Source organism: Chrysemys picta, chromosome 8 (genome assembly GCF_011386835.1).
Source record: "Chrysemys picta bellii isolate R12L10 chromosome 8, ASM1138683v2, whole genome shotgun sequence".
NCBI lineage: Eukaryota > Metazoa > Chordata > Testudines > Emydidae > Chrysemys > Chrysemys picta.
Genome location: NC_088798.1, coordinates 65,952,182 through 65,971,787, shown reverse-complemented (window position 1 = coordinate 65,971,787; position 19,606 = coordinate 65,952,182). Strand labels below are relative to the sequence as shown.

General features: G+C 43.4%; 1 protein-coding gene across 3 annotated transcripts in view; it reads left to right on the top strand.

Annotated features, from left to right (window-relative positions):
- Positions 1 to 19,606, top strand: part of NOTCH2 (notch receptor 2) — a 146,960-nt gene that overhangs the window by 98,648 nt on the left and 28,706 nt on the right. For all 3 annotated transcript variants that reach the window (XR_006174623.2, XM_008163149.4, XM_042851028.2), the window contains 5 exons: positions 5,539 to 5,658; positions 5,775 to 5,927; positions 8,893 to 9,121; positions 14,258 to 14,459; positions 18,631 to 18,784. Coding sequence is in view for 2 of the 3 variants with exons in the window: in XM_008163149.4 (XP_008161371.3) it covers positions 5,539 to 5,658; positions 5,775 to 5,927; positions 8,893 to 9,121; positions 14,258 to 14,459; positions 18,631 to 18,784 (858 nt within the window). In the remaining variant the exon portion in view is untranslated. The remainder of the gene's footprint in view (positions 1 to 5,538; positions 5,659 to 5,774; positions 5,928 to 8,892; positions 9,122 to 14,257; positions 14,460 to 18,630; positions 18,785 to 19,606) is intronic.

Here is a 19,606-nt window from a genome sequence, read left to right as displayed (position 1 = left end):
GAGCTGTTTGGGCCGTGGCCCCAGCTGCAGCCACTTCCCCCAATCACTTCAGCCTAAGAGCTGCTTTCTTCAGCCACAGCCCCCCTCCCAGAGCTGTTTTTAACCCCTCTGAACCAGAGCGGGGTGACCACCCTGCTACAGTCTGTATCAGCAAAAATCGTTCTTTTTGCAAAAACTAAAAACTAATTTCCCCATGCTAATTTCCCCCTACTGTTACTCTCACCTTCTTGTCAAATGTTTGAAATGAGTCACCCTGATTACCACTACAAAAGTGATTTTTCATCCTGTTGATAATAGCCCACTTTAATTGAATTGTCTCGTTAGAACTGACCCTCCACTTGGTAAGGCAACTCCCATCTTTTCATGTACTGTTATATATATCTTCCTATTGTATTTTCCACTCCATGCATCTGATGAAGTGGGTTTTAGCCCACAGAAGCTTATGCCCAAATAAATGTGTTAGTCTCTAAGGTGCCACAAGTACTCCTCGTTGTTTTTGCTGATACAGACTAACATGGCTACCCCTCTGAAACCTAAAAAACAAAAGTGTCCCGATGTTTTACACTTGCTTTCTGATCACCCTGTGACCACTTGTGCTATCAAGGGGCAGCTGTAGATTCAACCAGAGTCAGAAGCAGCCTCACCATAGAGGGCTGGACTAGCTGACCTATTGGAGTCCCTTCCAGCCCCACATTTCTCTGAATATGGTGAGCAGACTCTATCAATCACAGGAGCTTGTACGCTGAGCACCAGATGTTTTTGCCATTCTGCAGCGGTGGCATTTGCCACAGAAACCCATTCCTTGCTGTGAAAGCTAAACTTTCACTTAAACGTTCAGTGTGTTGCACACAAAAATGAACAGCTTTTAAGAGTCTTCCTGTGACTTGGCTTGGTTAGTTTCTTCTGACAATCACGTCACATACACAGACCTGGCCAAACATCAAAAGGGTGGGAAAAGAGTAACATGTAAAATGTCAGTACTGAAAAGTGTAGCAGGAACATAACACTAGCAGAGGAGGAAATAAAAGGATGGGGAGTAAGGGAATATTAGCAGGAGAGCAAAATACTAAAACTTTGCCTAACCCCTAGTGTCACGGGTATGGGATCTGTCTGTCTGAGTGAATCCCCTCAGGTGCCATGCCTCATGCCTTTCATAAAATCATAGAATATCAGGGTTGGAAGGGACCTCAAGAGGTCATCTAGTCCAACCCCCTGCTCAAAGCAGGACCAATTCCCAACTAAATCATCCAAGCCAGGGCTTTGTCAAGCCGGGACTTAAAAACCTCCAAGGAAGGAGACTCCACCACCTCCCTAGGTAAGGCATTCCAGTGTTTCACCACCCTCCTAGTGAAATAGTGTTTCCTAATATCCAACCTGGACCTCCCCCACTGCAACTTGAGACCATTGCTCCTTGTTCTGTCATCTGCCACCATTGAGAACAGCCAAGCTCCATCCTCTTTGGAACCCCTCTTCAGGTAGTTGAAGGCTGCTATCAAATCCCCCCTCATTCTTCTCTTCTGGAGACTAAACAATCCCAGTTCCCTCAGCCTCTCCTCATAAGTCATGTGCTCCAGACCCCTAATCATTTTTGTTGCCCTCCGTTGGACTCTTTCCAATTTTTCCACATCCTTCTTGTAGTGTGGGGCCCAAAACTGGACACAGTATTCCAGATGAGGCCTCACCAATGTCGAATAAAGGGGAACGATCACGTTCCTCGATCTGCTGGCAATGCCCCTACTTATACAGCCCAAAATGCCGTTAGCTTTCTTGGCAACAAGAGCACACTGTTGACTCATATCCAGCTTCTCGTCCACTGTGACCCCTAGGTCCTTTTCTGCAGAACTGCTACCTAGCCATTCGGTCCCTAGTCTGTAGCAGTGCATGGGATTCTTCCGTCCTAAGTGCAGGACTCTGCACTTGTCCTTGTTGAACCTCATCAGGTTTTTTTTGGCCCAATCCTCTAATTTGTCTAGGTCCCTCTGTATCCGATCCCTACCCTCTAGTGTATCTACCACGCCTCCTAGTTTAGTGTCATCTGCAAACTTGCTGAGAGGGCAGTCCACACCATCCTCCAGATCATTAAGAAAGATATTAAACAAAACCGGCCCCAGGACCGACCCTTGGGGCACTCCGCTTGAAACCGGCTGCCAACTAGACATGGAGCCATTGATCACTACCCGTTGAGCCCGACGATCTAGCCAGCTTTCTATCCACCTTACAGTCCATTCATCCAGCCCATACTTCTTTAACTTGGCGGCAAGAATACTGTGGGAGACCGTATCAAAAACTTTGCTAAAGTCAAGAAATAACACATCCACTGCTTTCCCCTCATCCACAGAGCCAGTTATCTCATCATAGAAGGCAATTAGATTAGTCAGGCATGACTTGCCCTTGGTGAATCCATGCTGACTGTTCCTGATCACTTTCCTCTCCTCTAAGTGTTTCATAATTGATTCCTTGAGGACCTGTTCCATGATTTTTCCAGGGACTGAGGTGAGGCTGACTGGCCTGTAGTTCCCCGGATCCTCCTTCTTCCCTTTTTTTAAAGATGGGCACTACATTAGCCTTTTTCCAGTCATCCGGGACCTCCCCCGATCGCCATGAGTTTTCAAAAATAATGGCTAATGGCTCTGCAATCTCACCCGCCAACTCCTTTAGCATCCGGCCCCATGTACTTGTGCACGTCCAGTTTTTCTAAATAGTCCCGAACCACTTCTTTCTCCACAGAGGGCTGGTCACCTTCTCCCCATATTGTACTGCCCAGTGCAGCAATCTGGGAGCTGACCTTGTTCGTGAAGACAGAGGCAAAAAAATCATTGAGTACATTAGCTTCTTCCACATCCTCGGTCACTAGGTTGCCTCCCTCATTCAGTAAGGGGCCCACACTTTTCTTGGTTTTCTTCTTGTTGCTAACATACCTGAAGAAACCCTTCTTGTTACTCTTAACATCTCTTGCTAACTGCAACTCCAAGTGTGATTTGGCCTTCCTGATTTCACTCCTGCATGCCTGAGCAATATTTTTATACTCCTCCCTGGTCATTTGTCCAATCTTCCACTTCTTGTAAGCTTCTTTTTTGCGTTTAAAATCAGCAAGGATTTCACTGTTTAGCCAAGCTGGTCGCCTGCCATATTTACTATTCTTTCTACACATCGGGATGGTTTGTTTCTGCAACCTCAATAAGGATTCTTTAAAATACAGCCAGCTCTCCTGGACCCCTTTGCCCTTCATGTTATTCTCCCAGGGGATCCTGCCCATCTGTTCCCTGAGGGAGTCAAAGTCTGCTTTTCTGAAGTCCAGGGTCCATATTCTGCTGCTCTCCTTTCTTCCTTGTGTCAGGATCCTGAACTCGACCATCTCATGGTCACTGCCTCCCAGGTTCCCATCCACTTTTGCTTCCCCTACTAATTCTTCCCTGTTTGTGAGTAGCAGGTCAAGAAAAGCTCTGCCCCTAGTTGGTTCCTCCAGCACTTGCACCAGGAAATTGTCCCCTACACTTCCCAAAAATTTCCTGGATTGTCTGTGCACCGCTGTATTGCTCTCCCAGCAGATATCAGGGTGATTAAAGTCTCCAATGAGAACCAGGGCCTGCGATCTAGCAACTTCTGCTAGTTGCCAGAAGAAAGCCTCGTCCACCTCATCCACCTGGTCTGGTGGTCTATAGCAGACTCCAACCACGACATCACCCTTGTTGCTCACACTTCTCAACTTTATCCAGAGACTCTCAGGTTTTTCTGCAGTTTCATAGCGGAGCTCTGAGCAGTCATACTCCTCTCTTACATACAACGCAACTCCCCCACCTTTTCTGCCCTGCCTGTCCTTCCTGAACAGTTTATATCCATCCATGACAGTACTCCAGTCATGTGAGTTATCCCACCAAGTCTCTGTTATTCCAATCACATCATAGTTCCCTGACTGCGCCAGGACTTCCAGTTCTCCCTGCTTGTTTCCCAAGCTTCTTGCATTTGTGTATAGGCACTTAAGATAACTCATCGATCGTCCCTCTTTCTCAGCATGAGACAGGAGTCCTTCCCTTTACCTACCTTGGGGGGAATTTTGCCATTTCCCCCTCTTTTAGACTGGGCTCTGAGCTACAGCCCCCTGTGTATCAGCTGTTATTACGCTGCTGTTTGGGCACCGGTCAGGAGTCTGTGCCCAGCACTGTACAGTGATCAGACAGTCTTCTTAAAACCAAAGTATTGTTTATTTTTAGCCATAGAAACAAAACATTTAAAGAAAAGGATTTTAAAACAATAAACAGTCTGCATACACCTATCCTACCCAAAGGCTTGCCATCTCAATGTCTTCAGACACCCTGAGTGAGGCCTGTGTGTCTCAGGCTGGTTCCCCTGAACAACCTCTACCTCTCTCTTGGGGGAGAAACCCTTTTAAAAACAGCCAATATTCTTTTTTCTTCTGTGTTCCCACGCTTTGACCTGTCTGGTCAAATGAGTCCTTCAGGTTAGCTGGAAGGTCAAAATCATCAAAGCTCATAGCTCTGGCATTGTCCCTTAACCACTCCAAAGTGTGTGCCGGGTGTCTTTTCCTTCCTGCTAAGTTTTTCCCTAACAGTACTCTATTGAGTTAACACAATACAGAGATATAGTAAACATCCTAATAAGCAAGCCAGTTAAATATGGACCCTGACAATTGTAAAGGCACTGTGGGGCAAATCACTAATGAATTTAGTTTATGTAGTTAACGCTGGTGAAACTGGTTGTGATGGATTTGGAGCTATTCATGGATACAGCATGTTGGCTTGGCTGTTAAAATGTTTACTCTTTTGGATTCCTGCCATCTGGGCAGGGTTATAAAAGGAAAGAGGAAGCTGGTGGCTTGGTGGAAGTATGTGTCTTCTACCCTCCCAGCTGGCTGAAGGCTGGGAAGCCTTGGGGGGTGGTTAGCCAGTAGTTTGAATGGAGATTTTTTTCTTTCTTTAAATAAAGCAAGTCCTGAGGAAAGATGTGAAGAGTCCTGTAGTTGGGACTTTATTTTTCCATCCCTGGCTGCTGGATCTGCACACCAACTTAAATGGATGCTCTTCAGATACATTCATTTACACTGTCATATTAATTTGTCAGCACCAATTCAAAGTTTGCTTTTGTAGAAAACAAGGATGTGTGGTGGGAGATCCTAACTCCTCTAAGTGTGGATATTCCATGACTAGGATTTTTTATCCCTGACTGAATCTATTAAATGCTGCCATCTCTCCACTACTAAGCTGTTCACAGCCTGTCTAGGTCAACCAGAGGTTCCTCTCTAAACCTGCTATCTGCTCCAGACCCATCCCCCTGTGTGACTGAGTGCCATAGCTTTCTGTCCTCTCTCCTCTTCCCAAAGTACCCCAGACTAGTTGGGTCACAGTGATTTAACCACCTCTTCTATCCAACACCATGTAGAACAGTAGTGATCTTCCCCTCCTCCAGCATGGATTACAGCCCACTTCTCCTTGGATAATCCTTTGGGTTATAATCTCTTCCTTCTTCCTTCTTAGGTATACCAAGCCCTTAACAATTTGCCCCTCTGGTTTCCTCTTGTAGGAGTGAACTGCCAGCTCGTGTTGTCTCCCTGCTCTCCTGATCCATGTGAGAACTCTGGAATCTGCCAAGAATCTCCTGACTCGGAGGGCTACACCTGCCAGTGTGCTGCTGGCTGGGAAGGTAATGGGATGGGGAGGGACACTCTTCCATTCTGAGTTTAAGCAGCAGCATGGCGGCGGTTACATCATTGGAATCTTAACCTCCAAGGTCTTGTTCTCAAACCTTTCTTGTTTCAGGCCAGAGATGTACAGTGGATATAGATGAGTGTGTGTCAAAGCCTTGCAAGAATCATGCTGTGTGCCATAACACTCAAGGCAGTTACTTGTGTGAATGCCGCCCAGGCTTCACTGGAGGAGACTGTGAGAGCAACATTGATGACTGCCTTTCAAGTGAGTGCAAAATGGCTAGTTCTCTGAAACAGGCAATTTCCTATTTGCCCTAGAAACAACTTTGCTGTGGTATTGATGACTGCTATTGGTAGATGCACGGAACAGTTTCTGTTGTTATCCTTTATTTCAAACATGTTCAACTTTGTGAAACTTCCATTTGGGGGGCTGAAATGACCTTTGCTGGCTCTCTGATGGAAGCTGGCTGTAGTATTTAAACAGTAGGAGTTTATGCTCAAGTTCTGAATTTACAAGGGTAAAAATGTTCTACACACACTCCTAAGGGACACCATCAAATTGAGAATCACATCTGAAAACGTTGTGCCTACTGAATGAAAGTAACGTCTTAGATAGCCAGAAGTAAAGAAACTAACTATACCGTTAGATTTTTCTCTTGCTAAACCCATCCTTTATAAACGACAGAGGAACAGAAAAACACTTAATGTTTTTCGGGAAGATATGTGTTTAAAAGTTCAGGTTTTACAGCTTTACAGAGCTGTATCATAAACTGAATTTTCTTAAATTAGTGAAGTATTTTAAAAATTTAAAATTTCCTTTTAAGAAAGTTTCATTTTTTTTCAGGAATAGTTCAGACAAATAGCAAAGAGCTAAGCTTTGGGGGAAATGATTTAAATGCATGAAGTTTGCAGATAGGGTTCTATGCATGTATGGTAGTAATAGCCACCCAAGGGAGATTAGTGATTCTCCAGATCCATCTTTCAAATGCTGTTGCAGAGACAGATTTAGCATCTCTGGTTCAGCCTCTTTTGAATGCCTTCTTCTGAACAAAGAGATAGAAAAGAGAGTCAGTATTAATAATATGTCATTTTGATTTGATGTACAGATCTTGTAGACTTGTCTGCTGGAATGATGGCTTTAGATGGTTAGCTCTATCCCTGTCCTGGACTCCAATGTAAAATGACACTTGTATATGCTACGTTTAAAAATGTATTTGTATGGCATATTTTGATAGTTATAAAATTTCTCTCAATTCTTAAGTGTTTTTCCCTATCTCATGGTAAAGTCAGGAGATTTGTCTAACACATATCCCTATTAATTAAAACACACCCAGGAAGGAATTAAGAGACTTTGCGAACTTCTCCAAATGAAGTGGGCTGTGGTAGTAATGAAAACTTTCCTCCTGTGGGGCCAAGAGTGTCTTTAACCTCCAAACTAAATACCCCATCCAATAATGGAGCCAAAGTGATGAGCTGAGTTCCCTTAACTTGTTTGTAGATATGCTGGGCAGACAACTGAAATGTCCAGCTTTCAGCTGCAGTCATAAAGGGCTGGCTGCCATAGACACAGTCTTTTATAGCTGCCAAGGATCTGGCTTTTATGTCCTTGTCTCTGCAATAGTCAGATGAGCTTTACATGGGTGTAGGTGTTCCCTCTTACACTGCAGACTTTAAAGATATGAAGATATTTCTCAAATGGTGCATCCTTGGATGCACATTTGTGTAATCTTTAATTCATAATTAAAACCTGTGTCTTAATGCACCTGCAAAAGAGGACAGAATACAAGTTGTACTGAAGTTTAGTATTGCTTCACTAGAGTTTCTAACTCTGCAGCCTTAATTTTGCTTTTCATTTTTGAAATGAGCATTATGGCAGCATAGATCAACTCCCTATTGTGCTCTCCAAATGTAACAAAGATATTCCTTGTCCCAAAGATCTTACAATCTAAATATAATCCAACAGGTGGATGCAGGCAGGGGAGCACAAGGAATCAGTGAGCATGACAGGTTGTGGTCTCAGCACAACAGCTGCCTAGCCATTAAATTTTTTCTTAGGAATAATGGCAAAGGAGGGACTTGAAGGATGATGAAGTAGCTTTGCAGGCTATGGGAAGCTCCTCCCATATGTCAGGGGCTGCATGGGAGGAAGAATGAAGGTGCTTGATTGAAAATGTAAGAAGTGATGCTGAAGGCTGGCATCACTGGCAGAGTGAAGGTGGGAGCCGACATCTCGATAGCATGAGAGATGAAAGGTTGGCCGGGGCTAGGCCTGGAAAGTGATGATGAGCAGTTTGCTTGCGATGGAAAAGGTTGAGCCAATGGGAGGGAGACAAATAGAGGGATGAAAAGGTCAGAGCAACTGAGCTAGGAAAATGGTCTTTGCAGCAGCAGCACTGTGAATGGACAGAAGGGGGGCAAGACGGCAATTGTCCAGGCCAGAGAAGAGAAGGTTGCAGGGAACAAGTACCTGGACAAGAGTTTTAGCTGTTCTGATGGATAGGAAAGGGCTGAGTTGAAGAACACACCTAGGTTATGGGTCTGAGTGACAGGGAAGTGTGTGGGTCTTTCAGTGCCCCTTTAGGGAGCACCTTGCCTCCTGAGGGCAACCTTACCACACCAGACAGCAGCATGGGTGATGCTGGATCAAATCTCAGCAGAGGTGTATTCAGAATCACAGCTGGGGAGATCCCCAGCTGAATCAGTGTGCAGCTGAGCCTTCCTAGCAAAGTGTCTGCTCACTTCAGCAAAGCACGTCAACCCAGGGGTAAGTGGTTTTCTATACTGGGTGCCTTAAACAATGTCTGGGGAAGGAGTTTTGTTGTCTAGAAGTCTGGACAGGGCGCTCTCAGGACAGAGGAGCTAACTTCGGTTGTGTTGTCTGTTTATAGAGGTTTGGGTTGTGAGGGGGAAGGGTTGAGATTTAGGGTTCATGAAGGGAATGGGACCAGAGCTTGGGCAGTTGGTTTTGTTTTGGGTGAATGAGAACCTTGTAAAATAAACCTAAATTTCCAGAAGTATTTTCTTGATCAGAGCCTTGTGTAAAGTTTTGTCCTTTATGGGATAATCCTATAGAATTCAAATTATATCCCTGATATAGATTGAGTCAAAAAAGTGTGTAAAAAGGCACTTATTTTTGAAATTGTGTAGCCCTTTTGCATAAGTGCAGCTGAACCTGGCCCTGCCACGGTATCTATATATCCATTGTAATACATAGTGTGTTGTTATTGCAGATCCCTGCCAGAATGGAGCTTCATGTGTGGATGGGGTGAACTCTTTCTTATGCACTTGTCTGCCTGGGTTCCAGGGAGATAAGTGTCAGACCGATATAAATGAATGTCTGAGTGAACCTTGCAAGAATGGAGGCACCTGCACGGACTATGTCAACAGCTACACCTGCAAGTGTCAGGCAGGGTTTGAGGGGACCCACTGTGAGAACAACATTGATGAGTGTACCGAGACGTAAGTATATGTTTAAATATGGAGGGAGGGGGAGAATAGAGACAGAACACTGTCCAGTGGCTTAAGGCAGTCATGTTCAGGAACAACCCTGGGGACTGCTGTTTTCCTGCCTGGTGTTGTTGGGACATGCTTGAGCCTCAGAGATCAGGGATGCTTGCCTAGCTTGTGCTCTCCAAAGGTACCAGCTCAAATAGAACTACACGTCTGGGTCTGTGCTCATTGTGCAAGTCCAGGTGGCAAATCCCATAGTTCAGAAGTTTGGGCCCACTGTAACCAGTTACCAGTAGGTTGTGCGCCTTGTGCATGTGGGTGTGAATACCGCCCCCTTCCATTTTGTGATCAGTTCCTCCTTGATTCCGCTTAATAAAGGAGCTTCGGTTGGTGACCCGGTTCCACATTTAGTTAATTTTGTCTCTCATGTACTCAGTTAAGAAGCATGCATCCTAGTATATTAAGGGAATTGGCTAAAATTTGTTGAACCATCCACTTCATATTTTTGAAATATAATGGACTACTGGGAAGGTACTATCAGTCTGGAAAGCAAATGAGTTTACATTTACAATAGAGGTTTATGCATAAGATTGCCATATGTGACTGGGTTTTTTTGGTTAGGATTGCTTTTTTGGGTAGAATTACTAAATTAGTGGGTAAAAGTAATGTCAGATGTAAAATAAAGTATTTGCCACTGTCTCAGTGTAACTTGAAAAATTAATTCAAATTGTCTTGGATAGGATCACTATTATATGGATTGAAAAGTTAAGACTAAACAAACGGGATTGATTAACCCTGTACCAAGCTGGAGGGAGGGGAGGATTACTGGTGGGGTAAATACAGGCATGGGGGATGGGCCTGATGTTATTTAACGTGTTTGTGAGTGATTGTGAGGAGGGAGTTGATCTCTATTGAAATGTGCAGATGGAGCTAAAAAGGAGTTGTCAATACTGAGGAGGACAGAGAAAATACAGATTGAGCTAGAGAACTCAGGATTACGGTCTGAAAATAGTGGAAGCTAATTAAAAACAGGAACCATTAAAAGCTTATGAAGAGGCAACTAGGAGGCTTGGGACATAACTCCTCAAATGTTGCATCTGGAAGGGTGTAAGCATCAAGGAGAGGAACTGAGTAGAACTAACTTGGAGTAATGGGACCAAAATTAAGAGAACTTAAATTGGGGTGGAAATCTTCCTGAGAGATGTATTAGTAAGCAGTTTCCAAACTTTATTGGTTCATATACATGTGTTGTTATCTGGACCGGTGATCTGCTAGGTCACTCCAATCCTTGAGTCTGGGAGCCCGCCTTACCCTGCTCTGCTGTGATAACCCCCCACTCCTGGTCTGTTCACGCACAGCCTCTGGCATGTAAGCTGTTCCTTGGATTATGCAACCGAATGACACTAGCCAATATTTCCAGCCCCAGACACAACCCTAGGAACCTCCGTCTTGCAGTGTCCAGTTATGCTCGCTGGATGCTGCAAGCTTATATGAATTTGTCAGTTTAACAAAGAAATTGATATGTACCAGGCTTGTTATCCCAAGAGGAGTCTCTGACATGCGTCAAACCAAATGCACTGCTTCAGGTAGAATAAACAAATTTATTAACTATGAAAGATAGATTTTAAGTGATTATAAGTCAAAGCATAACAAGTTGGATTTGGTCAAATGAAATAAAAGCAAAACTTAGCTGATCTTAACACTTTCAATGCCCTCACCAACTTAGATGCTTCTCGCCACAGGCTGGTTGGTTGCCTTTCAGCCAGGCTCTCCCCTTTGATCGGCGCTTCAGTCGCTTGGTGGTATGGTGTCTTTAGATGTAGGTGAAAGAGACAGAGAGCATGGCAAATGTCTCTCCCTTTTATCATGTTCTTTGTTCACTCTTGGCTTTGCCAAGACCCCCCCAGAGTCAGGTGAGCATTACCTCATCGCAGTCCCAAACTAGCCAAAGGAAGGGGGGTGACTCACTCGAGAGTCCAACAGATCCTTTTGTTGCTGCCTAGGCCAGCGTCCTTTGTTCCTTTGAGGCTGGGTTGGGTTTGTCCCATACCTGCCCTGATGAGGTGTGAACTGCCTCTCTGCTCTTGGAGTTTTTGTGCCTGGGCTTATTTTAAGCCATGAGGATACATTTTCGGCCTCACAACTACATACATGAAATTATAACCTATAAACTTACTATAACATTACTGTAACAACAATGCTCAGTGCATCATGAGCCTTCTGAAGACAGCCAACATGACAAACTTTGCATTAGATACCACACAATCATTTTACAAGGATGAACATGGGGGTGCTGGGTGTTTCCCTGAGGTACAGAGTGTCACAATGCCATCTTTTTTAAAAACAAACAAACTTATCTTTGAAGTACCACATGCAAACTTTTCCATTTTGTGGACATTTATTTTAGCTCTTAATAAGTGTAACTTAAGTATTTCTAGACTGTATAGTAAAATAAATACCTAGAGAAGCCTAAAATGTTATATTATGACATCATTTTCAAGCCCTTCAGGTAGTTAGACAGCGAATCAAAAAGAAACGCCATGAAGCAGCCATTATTATTACAATCAGCCATGATTATTATTTCTCTTGTGTTACTGAAATTGCAAGAAACAATTAATATATATTTGTCATATTGATATATTTTGGTGTGCCACTGAACTATGTCAATGGCTTGATTTTTTAATTTGCATAATTTAAGTTGGAAGCTTATATGGATTATTGTTGGACATGGGGCAAAATTCATTTTGCTTCCCTTTTACAAAATTTAAATCAAGAAAAATTACAAAATATGATGAGTAGTTCTCAGAGAAGACAAAAAAGTAAAGGGTGTGCTTGCCTTATGGAACATAGCTGCTTTGTCAGAGGAGAATTGTGAGCTTTAGCCGAAGGTCTGGTGCTACATTGAGGTTCATCCTATATTTGTTGTTAACAGTGATAAAGATAGAAAAAAGTCTCACATAGATACATAGTGCTGAAGGGCATAACAAAATTTCATAGCTCTGCCAGAGCAAAGCACCTCTCTCCGAGCTTGTCTACACTACGCAGCTTTTAGTGACAAGACTGTATTGACACAGCCTTGTCGCTAAATGTCAGCGTGTGAATGCTCTTTTGCGGTATTTTGTGGACACTTTTGCCGACAAAATACTTCGAGCCCCGCGAGCGGCATAAGCTGCATTTACGCTGCCGCTTGCGTCGGCAACACTTTTGTCTTTCGCGGGGGGGGGGGGGCTTTTTTAAGTACCCGCGAAAAACAAAAGTTTTGGTGACAACTGTGCAATGTAGACATACCCTCTTTCTCAGCCAAAAGTCACAGAGCTGCACTTTGTTGAATTTGAGTTTGAATGCACCGTCACATGACAATCACCTCCTCCTTTCCCTTTGCTGAGAAGCCACCTGGCAGGGTATTGTCTTGTCTTGAAAATGGGTCCCAGATCCATTTCTCGCTTGTTACACTGGAGGGAGAGTTTTCATTAAACTAGATGACCAAATTCAGGCATTTTTCTCTGATCTCAGTAGTGAGGTCAGGATGAATTTTGTGGAGAAGTTTTTGATGATTGCTTCCCAATTCATTTCTCCTAAGTGAAAATAAGCATGAGTTCAACACCCAGATTTTAATAGAACCTTTAAAGCCTGATCCAGAATCACTATCAGATTGACAGGCATTTTTAGCAAGTAGTGCCTCACAATGAATACAGCAGCAAGTGAACTTGGCATTAGGTGCCAGTTGAATTTTTGCCAAAACACCACCAAATTTCCCAGTCAGGACTCTAGGTCTCTCAGAGCACAGAAATGCAATTTTGCCACTCTACACCACTTGCTATGATAAACTCATTCAGTTTGTTAAATTTCTTCTACCAATGAACATCTTGCTAGAGAGTCACAAAACAAGAATTCTTTTACTGGAGTTTGATTGAAACATGATTCAATAGAAAAAGGTTGTAGGCATTGGAGGGAATTTAGAGAAAAGCAGCAAAACTAGTAGTAGGATAGATTTGAGGAAAGTTTAAAAGAATGACATATGTAAAACTTGGCTAGGTGCAATAAAAGTGACTGTCTACAAAACACAACCAAAAGCTGTTTACACCTGGGAAGCAGAGGTATTATTGAGGAGTAATAGAATCAAATATAGATGAGGAAAAATTAGGCTAATAAGAGATTTAACCTTCTTGAATAGTCTCTCTAGACAAGCAATGGAATCCTCTTTGCTTGGGTTATTTAAAGCTTCAGAGGCCAGGGCTTTGTTCTGCAAATGTAAAGTAGGGGTCACTCCTGTGTGTTCTGGGGTGCATAGCCAGATATAGCAGACTCAGGGAGCAAAAAATGGTTTGGTGTGCCCGCTCCCCAAAGCACACATGGTACTCTCTGGTCTGAGAAATCTGCCTCACAAACTTGTCTTTGATCAGCAACATAGACTGAGCTTCAGTCTAAAAGGTGGCTTGGTACTTATACACTGTGATCTACATGGAGGGGAGAATTCGAACAAAGGGCGAACAAGAGCCAGTTGCTGGAAGCAGAAGCTAAATAAATTCAAACTGGAAATAAGATGCACCTTTTAAAGTGAGGGTAATTAACTAGGAACAATTTATCCAGGGATATGGTGGATTCTGCATCACTTTGTCTTTAAATTGAGATTGGGTGTCTCTCCAGAGAAATGCTTCTAGCTCAACCAGAAGTCATGGGCTTGATGCAGGAATCAACTTGGTCAAAGATGCAGAGATTAAGACCAGAAGAGACCATTATAATCATCTAGTCTGACCTGCTGTGTAACACAGGCCATAGAATTTCACCAACTCTAACCCCACCACCATGAGAACTCTCCTCTGCCAAAATAACACTAGTTCCTCTGCATTTCGGTCACATGGTTACACATTGGTATGGAATGCCTCTGCCCATGCTGTACCCTAGTCTCTGGAGAACTAGGCTAGTGGCTCTATCACAGCACAAAATTCACAGTATGGCAAACAATGGAGTGGACTGACAAAGCCATAGTAAGTATGCTGTAGGCCAGCCAAGGGACAGAGCAGATGATCCAATACAGCTGTTTATCTCTCTATTGTCTGTATGTCCTATACAAAATCTTTGGCTGTCGGTTAACTTGCAGTTTGTCGTAGCTGAGTTTTGTTTTCATGTTTATTTGTTTTCCAGTTCTTGTTTCAATGGAGCCACTTGTGTGGATGGGATCAACTCCTTTTCTTGCCAGTGCCCAGTGGGATTCACTGGGGCCTTCTGCGTGATGGAAATTAATGAATGCGATTCCCATCCTTGTTTGAACAAAGGGACTTGTGTGGATAGCCTGGGGACCTACCAGTGCATCTGTCCCTTGGGTTACACTGGGAAAGACTGCCAAGTAAGTGGCATTGAGTTCAGACTGTTACAGCAATTATTTTGTCTGGTCCATTCTCACTTAACATTTTCATTTGAACTGTTACACAGCAGAAACAGTGTACAGCTGGTGTAGACACGGCTCACCGTGTCTAGTACTTTCTGTAATAAAGCCTCTGACCCTGCTAAACCCATTGTTCTAACAGGGGCTTCTTATGCTTCCAACATTGGGTATTCCACACAGCTTGGGTCTGTCCACTTTAGCAGTCACACCATGTTCAGCCACTATTTGGGAGGGAGGAAGCCATATCTGTTAACAAATGAGGCACATGCTTTGTAGAGAAGACCGCATCAAGACTTTTCCAGGTTAGTTCTCTACTCAAACCAGAAGGGGTATTAGCTCTGAATATAGCGGTGGCTGGGTCTCATTCTATGTGTAAACTTGCCTTGCTTGAGGTCAGAGTCTGTGTTTAAATGAGGTAGGCCCCACTTGGATGGAAACACACAGATCTGGGTAACAAAGCCCACAATTAGCTGTAGTAACTATATAGTAACTTTCCTAGTAACTATGCCCTAATCTACACTGCAAACTTATACTGGTATAACTATGTTGCTCGGGGTATGGATTTTCCACACCCCAGAGCGACGTATACCAACCTAACCCCTGGTGTAGACAGCACTATGTCAATGGGAGGGCTTCTCACATCGACACAGCTACTTCTTCTCGGGGAGGTAGATTACGTACGTTCTCCAGTCGCCGTAGGTAGCATTTTCACTGGCAGCTGCGCCGCTGCAGTACTATAAGTGTAGACAAGCTCTATGATAGATTCAGCTGTGTGTTCTCAAACTAAAGTTTTCCACAAAGAACCAGTCAAGGTAACTGGAACAAACATCCTGTCTGGATCACAGACAATCAAAGGAACTCTTGTATGGGAATAACTGACCTGATCATCCAGTGTATTAGATTCAGTAAAACTAAAATAGCACAATGAAGCGGTTTTGAATTCAGTAAGTGGGGTTTCCCATCGTACAGTATACCTGGAATAAACGTCAAAGCTGCTGCTCTGTTCTGCAAAAGATTCAGCAGTGATTATCAAACATCTCTGCATGAATTTGACATAACATGACTGAAGTTTAAGGAAGTGGTAGGAAGCAAGCAACTGAACTGAGTTAATCAAAACTGATAACGCTGATAACATTCAAACAGTGTTTGAATTTTACTTCCGAAAGGATTCGTGCTTATCTCAGTCTTGCCACTCAGTTCTTTTAACTGCAGAAAATTTGTTTGTATTAATTCAAAATAAAATGTGTCATTAAATGAAACTTGGCTTATTGATGTGAACATAGAGCACTAAGTTTCATTTTGCCAGTAAGACATTTGTGATGCTACTGTAATTGAAACATAGCCATGATGCTTTAGGTCTCTGTTCCAGCCTTGCAACAGTGAGCTTCAGCATTGACTTCATTCACGAGCAGGCTGATGAGCTCTGTCATTTATACGGTGTCAAGTATCAGGGGGTAGCCGTGTTGGTCTGTATCCACAAAAACAACAAGGAGTCCGGTGGCACCTTAAAGACTAACAGATTTATTTGGGCATAAGCTTTCGTGGGTAAAAAAACCCACTTCTTCAGGTGCATGGAGTGAAAATTACAGATGCAGGCATTATATACTGACACATGAAGAGAAGGGAGTTACCTCACAAGTGGAGAACCAGTGTTGACAGGGCCAATTCGATTAGGGTGGATGTAGTCCACTCCCAATAATTGATGAGGGGGTGTCAATTCCAGGAGAGGCAAAGCTGCTTTTGTAGTGAGCCAGCCACTCCCAGCCCCTATTTAAGCCCAAATTAATGGTGTTAAATTTGCAAATGAATTTTAGTTCTACAGTTTCTCTTTGAAGTCTGTTTCTGAGTTTTTTTTGTTCAAGGATGGCTACTTTTAAATCTGTTATAGAATGTCCAGGAAGATTGAAGTGTTCTCCTACTGGCTTTTGTATATTACCATTCCTGGTGTCCGATTTGTGTCCATTTATTCTTTTCATAGACTCCTTGTTGATTCTGTCATTTATGGACAATCTGGGAGTGTCATAAAAACTGTCAGGCAAAGATTGCAACTTCATGAGAATTTTGCAACTTTCCTTTATGCTTACATGGCTTTGTAACACCATGAGCAATTTTTGGAACACTTTATAGTAGGTACACTGCTTGACACTTAACCTAGCAGGTTGGCTGCTAGATGCTGCCAATTAATTAAAAAAACCAAACAAACCCAACAACAACTGATTAATGCAAGATATTTAGTCAGACATGAGAAATAACCCAATGATGGCTACAAGCACCCTCACAGGAAAATACTCAATACTATCGTTTTTTGAAAAAGAAAACACAACATGGTGTCCAAGAATGCAGAGAAGTATGACAATAATGCCTTTGCCATTTACAAAGGCCATGAAAATAAAATGTAGAAGACGAGAACTTCTCAGTCTGAACACCTGGCCTATGGAGTCTCTGCACACTAATTAAAACCTCACCAAGAAACCTAGCATTAAAGATAGTCCCAAAATACTGTAAAGTTCAGTAGTTCCTCTGCTGCCATCATGTACCTTGTGATTGGTGGAAAAAATACTTAATGTTCCTGCTTCCTAATGTTACTGAGTAGACCTCTGAGGAAATTTCTGTTTTCAAAATGAACACAAGAAGGAGTTTGATTATATCAGAACATGCATTGTTTATGACAAGGATCTCTAGACTCCCTGAATTTACTAACACCATTGGCGGGATTTAACAGACTACAGGCTGCAGACATTATAGTTTGTCTCTGTGGAACGTAGGCTTGATATAATTAATGAAGAGCTGGAACAACAAGGACTAAATAAAATGAATGAGAAGCTATAGAAACCTGTATGTTAAGTAACCAATAACTCATTACAAGTGCAAAGGTCACAGATTAAGCCCAGAAAAGAAAGGACTGAAACATGGATGAGTTCATTCCTTTCATACTTGACAATCCAGATTTCTCTTCCAAATCTGTCTGAGAAGGAGGCTGACATAATTCACATCTAGGTGCTGAGAAAGCAAATAAACTGGTAAAGGTGTATTGTCATCTCAAATTGTTGTTTGGAGTGGTGGTGTAGCTGGTCGGTCCCAGCAGAGCTCTGTGTAGCTCCAAAGCGTGTCTCTTTCACGAGTAGAAGTTGGTCCAATAAAAGATATTACCTCACCCACGTTATCTCTGTTGTTATCTCAGGACAGATCTGTTGGAGTGGCAAGCCTAATTAGTTGAATGGGAATATAGTTGTTTTGTGTCTTTCGTACAGAATTGGAAATTCTTTATTTTGAACAATGCATTCCTTGTTTATGTTTAAGAAATCAATAGGCCCAGTATTCTTTTATCCCTTTACCAAGAATGTGGAATGTTGGGGAAATTTAAACTGAACTGCAGGAAAGCAGGAGACTTCAGAAAGAATGAGCTCTTGCAAAGGGGGGAGTAAATAGGCAGGGGAGGCTAATGAGGCAGGTGATGGAGGCAAAGAGCATAAATGACTTCGACATCTCACTCCCTTCCTGGAAAAGGAAGAAATTGGGGTGCAGGGATTCAGTGAAAAATGTGGATTCTGGGATTGTTGACTTACTGCGGCTTCCTGATAATGTGAAGGTGGGAGCCTGGGAAGAGGCAAAAATGATTCTCCAAGGGCTTAGATGTGAGAAACATTTTAACAAATCAGCATTGAAATTAAATCTTCATGCTTCCATTGGTAATATTACTTCTCTGTCCACCTGCTCACTTTGCTGATGGCATGTATCACCTTGGTTCTGTCAGGGAGAGTCCCAGGTGAGAGCTCAAAAGTGGGCAGCATGCTTCCTTTCTCAGTGCCTGGACCATCAGTCCAGTTCTGCTGAGTTTGCCTGGACAAAGGAAGCATGTAGCTGAGATCAGAGTACCCTCTTGGGGCCAGGTATCTCTCTGGTTTCATCGAGAGGAAGATTCAGGCAGGTGGCATTGTCCCAGTCTGGCATAGAGGGGCAAAGGTGAAAAACTGACATTGCATGCGCTGTTTGGATTCAGGGACTTAGAGACAGGTCCTATCAAGGAGTTGGCTGGCTAGCTGGCTGGGGAATTTCCTTTGCAGTGCCTTCTCCAACCTACTGCTTTGAATACTGTTTTTCTACTTCTCAGTTGTTTGATCTGTTTTTTCAGACACTCATGGATCTGTGCAGCAAGTCTCCCTGTAAGAACAAAGGCACGTGCGTCCAGAGGAAAACCCAGTCTCAATGCATCTGTCCACCTGGTTGGACTGGCGCCTATTGTGACGTGCCCAACGTCTCCTGTCAGGTGGCTGCTTCACAGAGGGGTAAGTAGTGCTCTTCTGTGCTTGTAGCAAACAGTAGTTCTCAAAGTATTGTCATTGCGGATCTCCCCTCCTGAGATGCATTTGGAATCTGGGAGCTGTTTGCCCTTATGGGGCCACAGAGAAGCAGTATTAAGCTGTAGAAGGCTTAGGTGAGGTTTTAAAAGGAGATATGGCCCCCAGACACTCTCTGTCCCTTCCACCCATTGAAGCATTAAGTCCAAACTCCCTCTGATTCCTTCAGTTTGTTTATTGAACACTTTTCTTCTCCCTAGTTAGGGACTAGTTCTCAGGGAAAGCTAGCAACAGCTCACACTCCCCTAAGTCTGTGTTCATAGAATCATAGAATATTAGGGTTAGAAGAGACCTCAGGAGGTCATCTAGTCCAATCCCCTGCTCAAAGCAGGACCAACTAAATCATCCCAGCTAGGGCTTTGTCAAGCCAGGCCTTAAAAACCTCTAAGGATGGAGATTCCACCACCTTCCTAGGTAACCCGTTCCAGTGCTTCACCACCCTCCTAGTGAAATAGTGTTTCCTAATATCAAACCTAGACCTCCCGCACTGCAACTTGAGACCATTGCTCCTTGTTCTGTCATCTGACACCACCAAGAATAGCCTAGCTTCATCCTCTTTGGAACCCCCCTTCAGGTAGTTGAAGGCTGCTATCAAATCCCCCCTCACTCTTCTCTTCTGCAGACTAAATAGCCCCAGTTCCCTCAGCCTCTCCTCGTAAGTCATGTGCCTCAGCCCCCTACCCATTTGTGTTGCCCTCCGCTGGACTCTCTCCAATTTGTCCATATCCCTTCTGTAGTGGGGGAACCAAA